Below are 18,870 nucleotides of genomic sequence, written 5' to 3' on the forward strand. Positions count from 1 at the left end.
TCAGTGAGTGCGCACTGAATCCCAGAGCCGGCTTCTTACCTGGGCTTCAGTGAGTGTGCACAGATCCAGAGCCGCCTCTCACTGGGCTCAGTGAGTGTGCACTGAACCCAGAGCACTCTCACTGGGCTCAGTGAGTGTGCACTGAACCCAGAGCCGCCTCTCACTGGGCTCAGTGAGTGTGCACCGAATCCAGAGCCGCCTCTCACTGGGCTCAGTGAGTGCGCACTGAACCCAGAGCCGCCTCTCACTGGGCTCAGTGAGTGCGCACCGAACCCAGAGCCGCCTCTCACTGGGCTCAGTGAGTGTGCACAGAATCCAGAGCCGCCTCTCACTGGGCTCAGTGAGTGTGCACTGAACCCAGAGCCACCTCTCACTGGGCTCAGTGAGTGTGCACAGAATCCAGAGCTACCTCTCACTGGGCTCAGTGAGTGTGCATGGAATCCAGAGCCGGCTCTGTGTCTGGGTCCTGCAGCATGTGCTCAGGCTGTCATCGCTGGCTTTCACAGGATCGTGCATGTTTCTTAATGTGAGCTAGCAGGAGATGAGGCTGGCATGAACACTACTCTAAGCATGTTACATATGTATATTATCTTCACTAACCTAACAGTTCTCTGAGAGCTATTATGGGCTGACTGTGTCTCTCCAAAATTCATATATTGGAATCCTGACCTTCAAGACCTCAGAATATGACTCTGCGTGGAGATGGGATCTTTAAGAGGTGATTAAATGAGGTCACTAGGATAGGCCCTAATCCAATATGACCACTGTCTTATAAGAAAAGATCAGGACACAGACACACACAGAGGGACAATCATGTGAGGACATGTGGAAAAGCTGGCATCTACACACCCAGGAGAGAGAGCTCACCAACCCTGCCCACACATTGACCTCGGACTTCTAGCCTCCAGCACCAGGACATCAGACATTTCTGTTGTTTAAGCCACCCCCGTGGGGCTTTGTGATGGAAATGAATACCTCAGGGTATTACCCCATCCATGGCAATGCCACATGAAGAATCCAACATGGAGAAAACTGCCTCCAGACCCACTAACCACCAGGCGCAGGGGGGCGCCCCTGCCTTCTTCCCTGCCAGCCCCTGGCCCCACACCCACCTGAGAGCAGAGCTGGTGCATCACATGCCCAAACTCATGGAAGTAGGTCTCCACCTCATCATGCTGCAGCAGCGAGGGGGCATCCGGGGTGGGCTTGGTGAAGTTGGCCACCATGGCCGCGATGGCGATCTGGCGGCTCCCGTCCTGTCGCAGACAGCCTGGCTGCAGGCCAAAGCAGGCTGCGTGCCCATACTTGCCTTCCCTGGGGATTGTGGGGGGAGGGAGGGGGCAGGGTCAGGCCTGGCTGGGGGTCTGCTCTGCTTGCTAACTGGCCCAGAGGGGTAGCGACCCCAGGCTGGTCCCCAATTCTGCCACTCCCTGACCCTGCATCCCTCCATCAACCCACCTGCCGGCTGAGGCTGACAGACACACTGAGGGCTCTCAGCAGAGGAGGGAGTGCACACATCCCCAAAGGTATGAACGCTCCTGGCCCCCCACCCTTCTGCCCCAGCTCACACGCACCGGGGGTAGAGGTCCAGGTAGAATTTCCCGATGACCGTTCCTGAGGCCGTGTCCCTCACTGAGTACAGCTTCACGTCTTCGTGCCACACAGCGGCATGCTCCTCCAGGTCAAAGGTCAGCCCCAGCAACTCCTGGTAGATGCCCAGCAGCCCCCTGGTGACCACCTGCATGGGGAAGTACTCCTTGAGCAGGTTCTGGTCCACGCTGTAGCACGTCTCCTCCACCTGGTTCATGTAGTAGCGCATGTCCCAGGCATTGATCCGCCCATCGAAGTCCAGGCCCCGCTTCTCACACTCGGCCTTCTTCAGCTCCAGGATCACCGCCCGCTCCTGCTCCCCGAGGGGCTTCAGCTTCTGTGCCAGCTCGTCTGGGGGTACAGAGGGGAAAGGCAAGGCTACCTCCCTGCAGCGGGCACACCGGAGCTGCCCATTCTCACCCCCACTTGCTGGCCTTGGCTTTCTCCAGCTCTCACAGCCCTGGTGCCCCGCATGGGAAGGACGGGCCTGAGACAAAAGCTTGAGGCCAGCACCGTGTCACCCACAGCAGCCCCGGGAGGGATCACAGGTCTCGCTTTCACAAGGAGGAAACAACAGCCACGTGTGAGCTGCTTATCCAGGCCTCACACCCCGAAGGGCAGAGCAGGGCCAGGTGCAGGCCTCGCCTCAGAGCCCCGATGCTCAGCCGTGAGATTAGGATCCCTCAGGTCAAATACAGGGGTCAGAGGCGTCATAGGGACGCCCACCTGAGGGTGGACAGGATGGGGCTCTCAGAAGCACCATTTCGTCACAGTCAAGAACGCACACGGGAGGCGGAGGAAGGCCGGTTACCTAGGAAAGTGGCCACCGTCTGGCTGGTCTTGGCCATGTTCATCTCCAGGACGTAGTCGGCGTGCGTACCGAAGCCCAGCAGGCTGGACTTCTGGGCCCGCAGGGTCACCAGCTCCCTGAGGATGGCACAGTTCTCCTGGAACCAACAAGCGAGCGGGCCTGTGGGTGCCGCTCCCGCCTGTGGGGATCCCAGGCCAGCATCCTGCCCCCCTAATGGGCCTCAGCAGCTGCAGGGCTTCTCAGGCCCTGGCTGGCTCCGCTCCGAACCCGCTTTCCCTCCCTCCTGCCCTCGGCCTGCGTCTCTACACACTTGTTTCTGTCCCGGCACACGAGCTATCAGCCCTCGGCTCCTTGTGGAAACACAAAGGGTGTGAACCATGAAGGGTGCTGAAGCCGAGTGGAAAGCAATGTGGGGCCGGGGCTCTCCAGGGCGGCCTCCAGGAGGCACTGCGCACCGGGTGCCCCACCAAGGGCCTGGTCCAGGGCTCAAGGCTGCACCACATCTCTACCGGCACCTCCGGGCAGCCAACCAGCCAACCAAGCTCATGGGGCCAACACAACATGAAACCCGTCTGATTCACGTGCAGGGAGAGACAGAAGCCCATTCAGAACAGAACACTCCCACAGGCACGGCTGGTGCACAGGAAAGAAACGACACTGGGAAGTTGAGTGGAGAGCTTCCAGTCACATGAGGGGACTCAAGGCTGGGGGCCAGCAGTGCCAGCCATGTCCCCTGGGACCTGGAACTCTGCCTCTCAGGTCAAGCCTGGGGGCCAGGATGGGAATGAAGACAAGGGGATGCTAACCCCTATCCAGTCCTGAGCTCGAGACACGCTAAATCAGTGGTTCTCAACCTTCCTAATGCCGCGACCCTTTAATACAGTTCCTCATGTTGTGGTGACCCCCAATTTCATTGTTACAAATTGAACACAATTAAAGCACAGTGATTAATCACAAAAACAATATGTAATTATATATGTGTTTTCCGATGGTCTTAGGTGACCCCTGTGAAAGGGTCGTTCGACCCCCAAAGGGGTCGCGACCCACAGGTTGAGAACCGCTGCTCTAAATTCACTGCTTAGGTGGGAACATGAGGGACAGCTGAAGAAAAGAGGGTGTCGGTGAGATTTAAGTGGGAGGAGACGCAGAACAGAAGCGGGATGAGCTCGGGACAGACGCTCCAACCAGTGGTTCTCAACCTTCCTAATGCCGCGACCCTTTAGTACAGTTCATGTTGTGGTGACCCCCAACCATAAAATTATTTTTGTTGCTACTTTATAACTGTAATTTTGCTACTGTTATGAATCGTAATGTAAATATCTGATACGCAGGATGTATTTTCACTGTTCGCGACCCACAGGTTGAAAACCGCTGCTAACCCCTGCTCTGAGCAGACAGAACAGGCCCAGCGCTCCCCAGTTCCAGACACGACTGTTCCAAGGACAGAGCCTGAGGCGGAGCCCCACAGCCGGACCCTGGCACCGCCCTCTCACCTCCTTGCATCGACAGTTGAAGGCTTCCTCCACCTTCCTTCTGGTCTCAGGGACGTGGCATTTCTTCAGGAGAGGAAAGTAGTGAGGGTACTTGAGGGTGACTTTGAATTTCTCATCCTCAGTCTTCTCCAGAGAGTTCAGGAAGTCCTCAGGAAGCCCTCCTGTGAACCAAATTGGGGGGCTTTTAAAGACCAGGGCAGACACGGTGGGAGGGCTGAGCTAGGAATGGGACCCAGCAGCCCTGACTATGCCCCCACTAGGCAGCAACATCCCCTTCCCAGGGGCCTAACCTGCTGCGACAGCCCCACTCCTGACCTGTCCTTCCATGTCAGAGAACCGGGTGCAATGCCCTCGGACTGGCGCCTTCAGGGTTCCCACCTCCCGGGAAAGGACGGAATGAGCCTAGAACATCTTGTGTCAAAAAGAAGGTGCTCATGCCCAGGCGGTGTAGCTCAGTGGTTGAGCATCAACCTATGAACCAGGAGGTCAGGGCACATGCTCAGGTTTCGGGCTTGATCCCTAGTGTGGGGCACGCAGGAGGCAGCCAATCAATGATTCTCTCTCATCATTGATGTTTCTATCTCTCTATCCCTCTCCCTTCCTCTCTGTCTAAAAATCAATAAAACATATTAATTTTTTTTAAAAAAGGTGCTCAAAGACTAACAGGGATATGGCATGCTTGAATCGGCCCCTTAAAGTCATACTAACTTTATGGCAGTTAACTGGTTAAGGAGTCCTATCCTGGCCCTCGGTGAGGCAGGGAACATTTATGAGAAAAGACAGACACAAAAGGCCACACAGTGTGTGAGTCCATCAATGTGTCTGCCCATTCTCACCCCCCACTTGCTGGCCTTGGCTTTCTCCAGCTGTCAATCTTAGCATCAACATAAATAATGACAGCAGTAGATCATAACCCACTGAATAAAATAGCATCTATAGTCCACACTGATATAGATAAATCAATCAATAAGTGGGGGTAAGGGAAAGCTCTGACTTATGAGAAAATCAACTAACAAATGTACCAAGATTGATGGAGTTAGAAAGCCACCCATGGGTGCTACACTGGGGGGTGGAAATGTGGTGGGCAGTGGTCTCAAAGCTTCTCTTGAGAAATTACTGATCATGAAGGGAAAGCTGGTCATGTCACAATGGCCACATCTGGCAGACCATCACCTCATCCAGTAATTAAGATTCATGGGCAGGGAGGGAGCAGTCGGGGGAGAGGAAAGGATACATATAGAAAGAGACACGTTGTCTGTATTTTGGTAAAATAACACCACGTATCCGTTTTGCAAACAGAAAAAAATAAACAAGTACCACAGCCTTGCTCAGCCGGACCTGCAGACAGGGCCGGACCCTGCCAGGCTGGCCAGACATGTCCCGGCCGCTGCCACCGGCCCCACCCCGCGAGACACGGTCTCTGAGGCCAGGCAGGGCGAACAGTCACCTGCTCCACATGCTGGGGATTCAAGCTGCCCACACAGGAGGCCAGAGGCCAGTCCCACACAGCGAGGCCCTCAGGCTGGACAGACAGACAGCAAGGCACTCCCATGTACAGTGAGGTTGAGTAGATTCGTTCCTGAATCTCAGAGGCCTGGGATTACCCTTTGGCCAGGAAACACGGCGGCTTTCCTAAATGTCAGGAGCCACATGGTGGGACTTGTTGTCCGGGACACAGCGGGGGCTGAATGGGAATGAGGGGAGGCGGGCGTAGTGGTGATCGGTCTGTAAGTCCTTGTTCCGGGAAATGCGTGTCCCTGGGTCTCTGTGCAGGGCAGCCACCCTCAGTGAGGACTCTGCACCCTGGCCACCTCCAAGGCAAAGGCTACTGGACTCACAGAGCCGGGTCTTACATAACATGACGCTACACTGCACGACGCACCGCTGGTTAGGACACACAGCCTCGTCAGGGGCTCTCACAGGCTGCAGCACATCCACTGGCCTGGTTTTCCAAACGGTCAATGTTGGGAAAGATGGGGGAAAATTACAAAAGGCTGAGCAACTATTCGACAGGAAAGGAGCCTGACGAGACACAAAACTAAGCGGATCCCAGATGGGAGAGCGAGCACCTTGTGGGGAGCTGATGGGGGAAACCTATCCGCACTCTCCACGGCTCTGTTCAATGCTGTTTCCTGAACATCCCTCTTCCTGCTGAAGCGCCACGAGGCTGACAAGTCACTCTCAGAGGTTCAGAAATAATACATGCACAGCATCAGCAGAGGAGGGGAAGCGGACACTAGCAGAGGGTGAGGACAGGAGAAGTGGGCAGGGCTCTCCACAGCGCCATCCTCGTCACTTTCCCATAGGCGTGACATTTTTCAAAATAAAATATGCAGGAAAAGGGAAGTGGAGAAAAGAGTAAAAACTAGAAAGGACACCTAAGCCCCAACCCTTCAAAATTCCCGCATGCAGCCAGGCTTGGGAACCACTGATTCAGTCTATCCCCTTCATTTTGTAAGATTTTAAACAATGAAAATAACGAAGAGGGGCGAGTGTCAGGTGGATGTCCCAGCAGACAGGGCCAGAACCTGATGTCGCAGGGCCAGAATCTCAACAGACAGAACACGGCCTCCCCAGGAAGGACCTAGAACCGCAGATTAGATTCCAAAACACCGAGTGCTCCAAGCGGAAAAACCCCCTTGCCTGGGGGGTCGAACAAATGCTCAGCCTCTGAGGACGGAGGCAGCGGTCCTGGAGGGTCTCCCCGAGACCATGCCCCGAGGCTGGCTGTCGACATGGCTGCCTTCCCCACACGGCCTCCACGTACCCAGCTCCTCTCGTGTAAAGGGCAGGAAGGTGGTGTCCTCATTCAGGTTCTTATTGAAGTCAATGCACAGGAGACTCAGCTTCTTCTTGATGCCTTTGATTTTCTGAGAGAGAGAAGAGCCGTGAGCGGGGAGCACTGCCATTACGATACCCTCAGGGCTGGGGCTCCCACCGACAGGAGAGGAGGCAGACAAGGTGGGGAAACAGGAGGTTTTCGGCACAAGCACCTGTCTACTGCGCTGAGCAACCTCATGACGCAGGGATTCGAGGGGTGTCCCCATCTGTTTGGGTCCCCAGCCAAGAGCCTTCTGGACCTCCTACTGAGGAATTATCCCCGGAGTCTGCAGCCTAAGCTTTTGGACATCCCAACCGAGTTCAATGTTTGTCCATCTGGTTTTCAGAAACAGTTAAAAACGACCCATCTGGGTGAGGGAGAGACGCAGGGCACAAGGGAAGTGCCTGGGCCCCAGGGTGAATCCGCTGGAAACCCCAGGGCTGCCTGGCGTGGGGAGATGAGGGAACGAGGGTGAAGGCAGACGCCACCCCATCATCCACAGGACTGGGAGCAGCCTCGGTTCCCAGCTGGACAACAGGGGACGCCCCTCTCTGCGATACTGCGACACAATAAGAAACGTGCATTTGGACTTGGCTCCGTTTCGGACACGTGGCTCCTAAACCCTTGGAATTTGCCAAGTGAAAGAGGCCCAGGGGCACAAAAGTGACAGGACCCCTCCCACCACAGCTGAGTTTGTTAACGAGTCCACTTCCAAAATGCCCGGAGTCACAGGATGGATCAAATTTTTAGTCCCACCCCATTCCCCACCTTCTGGGATGGGAGAGGGGCTGGAGGTTCGAGGTTGAAATGTCTCCAAGGGCCACTGATTTCATCAATCGTGCAAATGTAATGAAACCTCCCAAAAGGATCAGCTCAGAAAGCTCCTGGGGTTGGTGAACACACGCAGACGTGGGGAGAGAAGTGCACCAGGGAGGGCATGGGAGCGCCAAGCCCCTCCCCTGACCTCGGCCTCTGCATCTCTTCCATCTGCTATTGCCGAGTCATAACCTTTACACTGAGCCAGTGATCTTGTGAGTAACGGGTCCTCTGAGTTCTGCAAGCCACTTAGGAAATTAATCTAAGGAGGGGTCATGGGACCCTCCAATTCATATCACAGGTCTGAGGTAGGGGCAGGCCTGTGGGGCTGAACCTGACCCTGCGAAACCCGATGCCTTTCCTGGTAAACTGTCAGAACGGAGTTAACGTGCAGGACACCCAGCCGGTGTCAGAAAGCTCCTTCATGTGGGATCCTCACACATCTGGCATCAGCAGGGAAGCGTGCGGTAGCCTGGTACTGAGGGTGGAGGAGACACAGGAGCAATGAGCTTTTCCTTAATACCACTGCAGCCAACGCATGGGGACAGCTGAATAAGGTGGGATGCAGGGAGGTGCCGATTCAGCCTGCACTCCCTCCTTCGCTGAGGGAGTCCTGTGACCCTGGGGAAGCCCCCCATGACCCTGGAGAACTGAGAGCAGGGCAGGTGCAGAGAGAGAGCTGCTCTAGACAGATCTCCCACCACAGGGTTCAGGGTTCAGGCAGCATTAGGCCAGAGGACGGGCCCTCAGATGGGCGCGAGAAGGCCCCCCACCCCCACCCCCACAGCTGGCACTCACTTCTTGAGTTTCCTCTGGCAGGTGGAGCCCATTCCTGCGGCCAAGCTTGATCAGTCGCTCCAGGTACCGCACTGCCTCTGGCCTCAGTGAGTCCTTCTGAACTTTTTCCTAGAATAAGAAAAAGTTATATTTATAGTGAAGAATCATGTCAGTGCCACAGGCCGAGAGGCAGCAGAGAGACCGGCTCACTCAGATGCTGGTGAGGTGAGGTAAGAGAGTCCAGCCACTCTGGAAAACAGGCTGGTGGCTTCTTGAAAAGAGAACCGTACAATGACCGTATGACTCAGCAACTGCCCTCCTGGGCACTTATCCCAGAGATGAAGCCGTGAGTCCACACAGAACCTGCACCCAGATGCTTGCTTTCTGGCGTGGCACAGACTGAGACCAGCCCAGAGGGCATGCAGCAAGAGAGCCCTTCCAGGGGAATAGGTGAGCGGGCAAAACCCTGCTTGTGAGGTTCACCTGGGTCCCACAGAACGATACCTGGGGAAAGTCAGACAAAGTGCAGATGAGGCCTTTCTGAATCATTTCTCACAACTGCATGTGGGCCTGCAATTGTCCCAATAAGAATTTCAATGAAAACAACAATACAGCTGTGCTTCCCCAGGCCTGCGCCTGCACACGCACCAAAGCACACTGACCCTGAGCCCGCCGTGTCAGCACATTTAAAGGGAATGAACAAGCCCTAGCCAGTTTGGCTCAGTGGATAGAGCGTTGGCCTGTGGACAAAAGGGACCTGGGTTCGATTCCAGTCAAGGGCACATACCTGGGTTACAGGCTCCTCCCTGGCCCAAGCCCTAGTCAGGTTGCCCGCAGGAGGCAACTAATTGATGTTTCTCTCACATCAACAGTTCTCTCTGTCTTGCCCTCTCTCTTCCACTCTTTCTCTAAAAAAAAAAAATAAAAAAAAAATAAAAAATAAATCAATGGAAAAATATCCTTGGGTGAGGATTAACAAAAAAACACACAAAAACCAAAAACCAAAAGGGAGTGAATGAGCTGCATGAAGAGCGTGTGTAGTCACCGCTACCAGCCCTCCGTCATCAGCAGTGAAGCTCCCGCTCCTGCTGAGAAGAGCACTGGCCGGAGATGGAGCCCACACTCGTGCTGTGTCGCCAGCACAGGCCACTGGAACCTGCTCACCTCACGAGGGAGATAGGACATCATCTCTGAGTAACACCCAACAAGGTCAGGAAAGTGCAAGGACATGGTGGATGCGGGAAAGGCGTATGGAGTCCTAGGATTTTCATACTGTCTTTTTTTTTTCATTCCTCTCCATTTGTCTGTCATTTTTTAAAAATATATCTTTTAAAAATATATATATTTTATTGATTTTTTTACAGAGAGGAAGGGAGAGGGGAAGGGAGAGGGATAGAGAGTTCAAAACATCGATGAGAGAGAGACATCGATTCAGCTGCCTTCTGCACACTCCCTACTGGGGATGTGCCTGCAACCAAGGTACATGCCCTTGACCGGAATCAAACCCGGGACCCCAGGCCGACACCCTATCTACTGGGCCAAACTGGCTAGGGCTGTCTGTCATTCTTTAAATGATTTTTTAAATTGTGGCAAAATAGACATAAAATTTACCACTTTAACCACTTTCAAATGCACAGCTCATTTGGCATTAAGTCCATTTACACTGCTATGCAGTCATCCCCACCTTCCATCTCTGAAACTCTTCAGTTTTCTGCCTTTTAAAACCAGGGGAGTGCCTGGACAGTGTGGCTCAGTGGTTGAGGTCGACCCAGGAGCCAAGAGGCTGCCAGTTTGATTCCCGATCAGGGCCCAGGCCCAGGTTGCGGGCTCGATCCCAAGTAGGGGCCGTGCAGGGGCAGCCGATTGATGACGTGCCCAGTGCCGTGTCTTCGAAGCACCCTCACCTGCAGCCAGACGATCCTCTGGTACACGTCCTGCCTCATGCTCATCTCCACGTCAAACTCAGACAGCTTCTTGTCTGCCTCCGTGCTGGCTGTCCGAATGTCCTTGGATGGAGAGACGAGGCTGCCAGTTTGATTCCCGATCAGGGCCCAGGCCCAGGTTGCGGGCTCGATCCCAAGTAGGGGCCGTGCAGGGGCAGCCGATAGATGACGTGCCCAGTGCCGTGTCTTTGCAGCACCCTCACCTGCAGCCAGACGATCCTCTGGTACACGTCCTGCCTCATGCTCATCTCCACGTCAAACTCAGACAGCTTCTTGTCTGCCTCCGTGCTGGCTGTCCGAATGTCCTTGGATGGAGAGACGTGCTGGGGGAAGTCAAGGATATTCCTCTGAACTGAAACGGGGAGATAATGGGACAACCGTGAAACAGGGTCCCGGATGGAAACCGGCGAGTGCTGACCTCACACCCCAGGCACAGAGCTCATCCCTCTTTGTTGATCTGTCCTGTGAGCATTCTCCACACGGGGCCCTGGGCTGGGCACCGGAACAGAGAAATCAGTGCTGTCACCCATGTCCTCGGGATCTCATAGTCCAAACAGAAACAGGTTTAGCTCATGATGCTCCACGCCAAGGACTGTAACAGGGAAGTATGACAAGACCAGGAGAGGTTGAAGGGATTCCATTCTAGAAAAAGAGCCACGGCTGCTGATGGCTCTATTTTATTTTACATATTTTTTGTATTGATTTTAGACAGAGGATGGAGGTGGGAGGGGGAGGGAGGAGGGAAACAGACATCGATTTTTTAAAAAAATGTATTTTATTGATTTTTTACAGAGAGAAGGGAGAGGGACAGAGAGTTAGAAACATTGATGAGAGAGAAACATCGATCAGCTGCCTCCTGCACACCTCCCACTGGGGATGTGCCTGCAACCAAGGTACATGTCCTTGACCAGAATCGAATCTGGGACCCTTTAGTCCGCAGGCCGACGCTCTATCCACTGAGCCAAACCGGTCAGGGCACAGACATCAATTTGTTGTCCCACTTATTTATGGTTGAGTCTTATTTATTTATTTATTTATTTTTATTGATTCCAGAGAGAGAGAGAACCATTCATTTGTTATTCCACCTATCTACACATTCACCAGTTGATTCTTGTATGTGCCCTGACCAGGGATCGAGCCCGCAACCTTGGTGCACGGGGATGATGTTCTAACCAACTGAGCTACCTGGTTAGGGCCTGATGGCTCTATTTTAAATCCACAATTTTATAATTTACAGACCACATTCACACTTTGTTAAATAGAGAAGGGAGTGGCTATAAGAGCATAATTTTAACATAGACCCATGTGACCCAATAATTCTATCCCTAGGTGTCCACCCACAGAAACAAAAAACACACGTCCACACTGAAACCTGGGCACACCTGTTCACAGCAGCAGGATTCATAACAACCACACGGTGGAATCAACCCACAGCCTGACAGTGACTGGATGTACAAATGTGGTCCATCCACATGGGCCTGCGACTCAGCCACGGAAAGGCTGAAGCAGGGACACTCACTACCACGTGGGTGGGGACAACATTCAGTGAGAGAAGCCAGACACAAAAGGCCACACAGGGTGGAATCCCATTCATGTGAAATGTCCAGGACAGACAGATCCAGCGATAGCGAGTGGATTCCCAGTTGCTGGAGGAGGGGGATGGGGCTTCTTTTTGGGGTGACAAAAATATTCTAAAATTAGATCATGGTGATAGTTGGTCAACACTACAAATATACTAAAAACCACTGGGATATATGCTGTCAATAGGTGAAGTACATGGTATAAGAATTGTCTCAAAAAAACGATTTAAAAAAAGTACACACTGCCCTGGCCCACTTGGTGCAGTAGATGGAACGTTGGCCTGTGGACTGAGGGGTCCCGGATTTGATTCCGGTCAGGGGCACAAGCCCAGGTTGCGGGCTCGATCCCTGGTGGGGGCCGTGCAGGAGGCAGCCGATTGATGATTCTCATCATTGATGCTCTATCTCTCTCTCCCTCTCCCTTCCTCTCTGAAATCAATAAAAATATTTTTAATAAAAGCACACTGCATTGGGGAGACCTGAATTCAAATCACAGCTTGGTCACTTCCATGGTCTGGATGCATCTCATTGAAGCATGAAGACCTCTGAGGGCCGGATAAGGACTGACCTGCTCAGCTGACTTGTATTAAACAGTGGGGCCCTGGGTGGACCTGCTGCTGGCTGCCCAAGAACAGTGAAAAGGACAGAACCAGCATCTGGGTTTGGGATTTGCAGACTGACATGCCCTGAGTGCAACATCAAACAGTGCCGAGTGAGGAGTTAATCTAGGCAGCTGGCGCAGGAAGCGGGGGCCGGGGAAGGGGCCCCTGTGATCCAGAGCAGTCTGACATCCAGCAACGCAGAGGGTGAGAAGAACTCCAGGCTAAGAGGGGCGGGAACGAGCAAGGGGCAAGGCCATGTGGCCGGCAGACAGCCCAGGGAGGGTGAGGAGGGCTGGCAGTGCAGGGCACTGAAGGCCACACCCAGGACTCTGTCCTCCAGAAGCACCAGGAGTCAATTTTAGTTTTCCTTAGAATTACTTGGGCCACTGAGTGGAGGTGGGGTGGAGTGACAGCTGGTAAGTGGGAATTAGCATCCTTCGACCTTCGAGTACCTCTTGTGAGAGAGAAGAAGGGGAGACTGAGGCCCATCTGCCCAAAGTGGGGAAGTGGAAGCAAAGGCAGGATGCAGAGCCCTCACCCCTCGGCCAACACCAGCAAAGCTGACACAGTGAGGCCTCAGGGACGCGTGAGAACCCTGCAGCAGGGATTCCCAATGGTTCCCAAGAAAACGACTTTTGCTCGAGATTTGGGGTCAGGGGCTTTCCTGGCTCAGGACGCTGCGCCTCGAGACTTCCCTTGATCTTTTGTCCCCACACCGTCATCCCCTGCACAGGGGGCTCCAGGAAGCAGAGGCTGTAACTATTTAACTGAGCACCTCACTCCTCCCAAAGGAAGCAGACAGACCCTGCAGAGGAGAGAAGCCAGCTGGGGGACGGCGTCGGGTTACCCAAAGCGCAGGGAGGCCTTGGGGAGAAGAAAAGCAAGGGAGCCAAGTTCAGGTCTCAGTTTAGTTCTCAGAGAGAAAACAAATACCCCCTGGGCCTGGAAAGGAGTGAGAAGGGCTCCAGTTTCAAGGCAGGCACCTGAGCCGGCTCTGAGAGGGGTGCTGCTGTCCCCTCTGGGCCCTCAGATGACGTGCTTGTGAGGACGGATCATCCCAGGTGGCCGGGGGGAGCAGGGCGCTCATGGGAACGGGCCACACCTGCCGGGTGCCTTTACCTTTGTCAGCACCTCTTATCCATCACCACCCCAGGGAATGGGTGGCACCACCCCAGGGTAAGGGTCCAGCAGCTCCCTGCCTGGATCCTGACCTGGACTTACCCGTGTAGGACACCTCCACGTCAGCCAGCGCCTTGAGTGTACTCTCGTAGGACACGTCTTCAAACTTCAGGGAGCCCACCTGGTCGTACACGCACTTGGTCTGCTCCATGAGCTCCGCCGTGAGCTCTGCTATTTGCTGGGCATTCAGGTCCCATCTCAGGTAGTTCACCACGGAGCAGGGGGCTGCCTTGTCCAAGACATCGGCTGTGCAGGCTACACAGAGGACAAAACACCACACCAGGCATCTGCTTCACATCCAGAATCCAGAATTCGGGTCAGAGTAACTGGGGGAGGGGGGTCGGGGGGGCAGTGACGGGGGGCAAATGAGGGACCCCGAAGGACCTGTGTTTCTCTGCAGATGAGCAAGGACCAAGGGCCTAATGAGGAGGCACAGGTTGATCAGTCCTCTAGAGAAGGTGATTCTGCTCCCCAGGGGACAATGATGTCTGGGGACATCTGAGGTCATCAGGACCGGGAGTAATGCTACTACATCGAGTAGGTAGGGGCCAGGGATGCTGCTCAACACCCCACAGTGCCCAGGACGGCTCCCCACAGAGAGCGACCCGACCCCAAATGTCAACAGTGGTGAGGTGGAAGGAATACTCAAGGAATACTTTGATTACAAGGTGCCACTCCAGGCCTCCCTGGATGCAGTATGTGACATGTGCACTGTATTACCTTTCTAAAATAGGGGAGAACCCTGATTACTGAAACATCCCTAGCCCTGAAGAGCTTCTGGATAGGAGACTGTGGTCTGTACTGACAGCAATCACTTGACAACTTCCGTGTAAGGTTCAGAGTGTAAGATGTTTTGTACTCTTCCCCTCTCTGAATTCTCAGACAGTGCTGTAGTCTGCATTCCATTTGCCTGTCTTATGAGATGAATCCTGAGATTTGGAGAGTTCAAGTGATCTCATAGGCCAGTGGTCGGCAAACTGCGGCTCGAGAGCCACATGCAGCTCTTTGGCCCCTTGAGTGTGGCTCTTCCACAAAATACCACGTGCGGGCTCGCCATACAGTGTGAATGAAACTTTGTGGCCCATGAGCAGAGGTCGGTATTTTGTGGAAGAGCCACACTCAAGGGGCCAAAGAGCCGCATGGGTCGCGGCGCGCGTTTTCCGCCCCTTTTCATTGGGCACCAGGGGGGGGACGTGGGGTTCACGCCCACTGTCTGATTGTGCTCCCACACTGTCAACTAGTGCACTGTACTCACCTCACCTTTTGTGAATCTGCACATCTAGTTGTCAGGCCTCCCTGTCCCCTCTCCCCTACTCCGCCCCGCACTCAGGATTCAAGTTCAAACCTTTCTGAGCAACAGCATGGATGGAACTGGAGAGCATTACGCTAAGTGAAATAAGCCAATCAGAGAAAGATAAATACCACATGATCTCACTCATTTGTGGAATATAATGAACAACATAAACTGATGAACAAAATAGATCCAGAGACAGAGAAGCATAGAACAGACTGTGGAATCTCAGAGGGAAGGTGGAGGAGGGTGGGTGGGTGGGAAGAGGTCAACCAAAGACCTTGTACGCATATGTGCGTAACCCATGGACAGACAATAGGGTGGTGAAGGCCTGGGGTGGGGGATGAGGGTGAGCTAGAAGGGGTCACTGGGGAGAAAAGAGGGCATATGTAATACTTTCAATAATAAAGATTTAATTAAAAAAAAAAGTTCAAACCTTTCATCAAAGTCTATACCTACCTGATTCCATACAGCCCATGAACTAAAGGTGATTTCACATGGGAGGTGGTATGTGGCAGCCAAGGCTAAACCATGTGCGCCCTTATATCGCAGTTTGCTGACCCCTGGTCTACACTGTCCAGACTCTACTGAGTCCCGTATGGCAGGTTTGGCCAGCTGGTTTTACCACCTGCTCTGGTTTTACCAGCCACACTGGCTTTCTCCAGTCTCCAGGGCCTTCCTACCGGCTGTCTTCTCTGTCCTGAGCCCTCACCCTGCCAGTCTTCCCTTCCGCATTCCTTTCTCAGGAAGACCCTGTAGATCTGGAATGGCTACACCTGTCCCAAATTACTTGAGTTATTGAACAGAGTGGGTGTGGAATGCACTGTAAACAAGGGGGTGGCTCCAGAAAACACCCAGCTGCCTCATTTTCCCCTTCTGGCCAGCCAGGAGTTGAGCAGGGCCAAAGTGTCCTGGACTCCCCATCCTGTGAACACTGGGGACCTTTGCAAGGTGCTGCTGGCTCAAACCTGTGTTTGGTATCTTTGGGGCAGTTTTTGAACAGCACTATCAACATTGGGGGCTAGGTCATTCTATGGGGTGGGGCCGTGCTGGGCATTCTGGGGTGCTAAGCAGCATCCCTGGCCCTCCCCACTCTATGCCAGGAGCACTCCCAGTCATGACAACCACAGATGTCCCTAGGCATTGCCCAGGGTCCCCGGGGGTGGTACAATCATCCTCGCTGAGAACCACTGATATATACTAAGAGGGAAAAAGGAGAGCCTTTAGGTCAGCACAGGTCAGATTTTCTGGCCAAAAGACTGCTTCGAACTTCAGAAAAAAATCTTTCTGTTTGCAGAGCATTTTGAATTTCAAAAGTGCCAGAAAGGGATTGTAGGTCTGTATCAAATTTGGTGGTAAAGGGCTCCAGAAGCTCCAGAAAGCTGGGAGATCCACATGAGCTGGAAGGGTCAGGAAAACCTCCTGGAGGAGCTAGAATTTGAAAACTTGAGCAGACACCTTCATTCCATGTTTACTGATTACCACCTACGTGCCTGGTCCCCAAGCTAACAATCCTCCAGCGAACAAGGCAGACAACATTCTCTGCCGTCCTGAGTCCTTCACAACCCTAGTTGCAATTACTGTTATTAATACAATTATCATCATCACCATTGCAATGAGCTGGAGAAAGAACTGGGAAGGCCAGGTGGGCAAGGGAAAATTCCAGGAGGCAACACACAACAACCTGGGCGATTTTCTAAAATACCGTAAACAGGTCCTATTGCTCCCAATGAAAACCCGTCCATAGTGCCCATCTGCCTTTAAAATAAAAGCTGTAGTCTAGCCAAAATGACCTATTACTCTCCAAATGTGTTACCCGTGTTCCTGCCTCCAGGCTTTTGCCCTCAGGGTTACAGCCAACTGGGACGCTCCTGCCCCAGATCTAGGCAGAGTTCGGCTTCTCCCCATCCAGTCCAAGCCGAAACGCCACCCCCTCCGAGAAGCCCTCCAGGACTGCCCTCTCTCTAAAAAAAAAAAAAAAAAAAAAAAAGCGCCACCAGCCCCCGGACGGACTGACCACTCTCTAAAGCCCTCGCTTGCTTCTTTGCTTGCTGACCATCTGTCTCGGGCTCTGGAACTCCGCCTAGAACTCATGGTCTCTCCCAGAGTCCACTCCGGGGCCCGACCCGTCCTTAGCAGAAGCCACGAGAAGTTGGCTGAATGAGCGAAGCGCTGGAAAAGCTGGTTCATTCATCTGCCCCGGAGGGCAGGAGGTCGCGGGCTCGCCGACACCTCTGCAGGGCCCCGGTCACTCGCGGGTCACTGGGCTCCGCTCTTAGGCCTAAGTCCCGACGCCCAAACGCACGCGAGGGTGCAGGGGGCTCCTGGATCCCGCTAGCCGGGCCGCACAGAGAGGTGGCCGGTACCTGCAGGGGGCTTCATGGCGGCAGGCGGGCGCGTGTGCACTGTGGTCCTCTCCCTCCACCTGGTCTGCGTCGGTCTGGCTCAGCCGCGTCCGCCGGTCTCCTCCGTCCGCTCCGTGGCCGCGGTGGCGAGTGAGGCACCCACCGCCCGGCGGGCCCACTGAACGCTGGGAGGAGGGTACGGCGCAAGCTCACTCCACCCCCTCCCTCCGCGCGCGCGCGCACGAGGGGGAGAAAGACACAAACGAGACGGCAACAGGGACGGAGACAGATGGCTGGCACCTCTGAGCCTCTGAACGTTTGCGGCTCTCCGCTGGTCCTTTGCCTGGGCTTCTAGTCCCGGAATTAATTAGTACCTGCATCCTTTCCTCCTTAAAGAGAAAAGAAAAGAAAGAAAAGAAACGTAAGCAATTCAGCATCACCAAGGAAGCCTCGATAAACGGATCCAAACTTCAAACAATAGGTGTTTTGGAACGGTGCAGTAACCTGACCTATATCTAGTGTTGTGGGTTAAAACAAAAAAAACATTTGAACTGTTTAAGGCACCCAGGAAGAAAAATTTATTAGAATTAACCTTGCAAAAAAAGAAAAGAAAACCCTTTTATTTCTGCAGAAGAATTAAAATAATCCAGGGTGATAAATGTTCATGCGCTTTAAATAGGATAAAAATGAATCGGGAGGACACTTCTGGCATCTTTTAATACTAGTGGTAGGCAGTTCTGAGTCATCCTAGGGAATTTCTCATCACTCATTCTCTATTAAGTGCACCGAGTTTAATTCTACTTCAGTCTTCATTTTCACTGTTCCCTGTACCCTCCTCGTCCTCCAAATCCCCATTTTAAAAGAAAGGCCCTCCCTAACCATCCTGGCCAACTTATCTCCCCAATCACAACACCCCATTTTTCTTCAAATCGCTTGCCATTAAGTGAAATTCATTAATTTATGTACTAGTTTACTATTTGATAATCTGTCTGTTGCAGTTAGACAAGACTAGAGCAAGGACAAAGGGCCAGGTACAGCAGGTCACCAGGGTGGAAAGCCCAGACAATCAATTGTAGGGTGGGACTTTTTTCCCCTCCTGTAGCATATCAATGGTCAAGCGGTTTGGACCCCCTCAGTTGTATTTCAGCTCCAGGCCCAGGTAAGCAACAAAGCCAGCCTTGGCTGACCTCAGGACCAGCAGCATTGAATAATGACCCCCTGACCTGGTGCCAGCCAATCAATCAGTGGAGAGCACAAACCTGAAAGGACACATGAAAAACTGCTGAATATTCATTGAGATCTTCCCCTGGGACCTCCCCTAAACTCTGCAACCTTAAAACTCTTAGGATGGAGGACCCAGTGCATTCTCCCTCCAGGGAGCACACCCTTGCCTTTCCCTTTTCCCCTCCCCTTCCCTGCCCCAGGTACCTTACCATTAGCCTCCTCACTCTCAACTTCCAAGGGCCTTTTCTTTACTTCTATAACTTGTTTCCTTAAGCCCATTTCTTCCGGAAATTATTTCTTCTATCTCTGTGATTTACCAAATATATGTTCTCTTCAAGTGTGAGTGTTGGCTCTGAATTCTTTGCTAGCCAAAACCAAAGTACCCAGGTTGCTGAACT

The 18,870-nt window shown here is 53.3% G+C and overlaps 1 protein-coding gene across 2 annotated transcripts in view; it reads right to left on the reverse strand.

Annotated features, from left to right (window-relative positions):
• The window catches only part of THOP1 (thimet oligopeptidase 1), a 22,101-nt gene extending 4,679 nt beyond the window's left edge, over nt 1–17,422 (reverse strand). Inside the window, exons 1-10 of one of the 2 annotated variants that reach the window (XM_023764683.1) lie at nt 17,270–17,422; nt 13,655–13,867; nt 10,554–10,603; nt 10,213–10,311; nt 8,330–8,437; nt 6,662–6,764; nt 3,895–4,055; nt 2,402–2,537; nt 1,575–1,941; nt 1,113–1,314 (exon numbers count right to left, since the gene is read on the reverse strand). In XM_023764683.1, the coding sequence (XP_023620451.1) occupies nt 1,113–1,314; nt 1,575–1,941; nt 2,402–2,537; nt 3,895–4,055; nt 6,662–6,764; nt 8,330–8,437; nt 10,213–10,311; nt 10,554–10,603; nt 13,655–13,867; nt 17,270–17,285 (1,455 nt within the window). In that variant the 5' untranslated portion in view covers nt 17,286–17,422. Of the gene's footprint in view, nt 1–1,112; nt 1,315–1,574; nt 1,942–2,401; nt 2,538–3,894; nt 4,056–6,661; nt 6,765–8,329; nt 8,438–10,212; nt 10,312–10,454; nt 10,604–13,654; nt 13,868–17,269 lie in introns of both variants that reach the window. The other variant, XM_006101141.3, reaches the window with a different exon arrangement.
• Nucleotides 17,423–18,870: the final 1,448 nt, after the last annotated feature.

This window comes from Myotis lucifugus, unplaced genomic scaffold (assembly GCF_000147115.1).
Source record: "Myotis lucifugus unplaced genomic scaffold, Myoluc2.0 scaffold_342, whole genome shotgun sequence".
Classification (NCBI taxonomy): Eukaryota; Metazoa; Chordata; class Mammalia; order Chiroptera; family Vespertilionidae; genus Myotis; species Myotis lucifugus.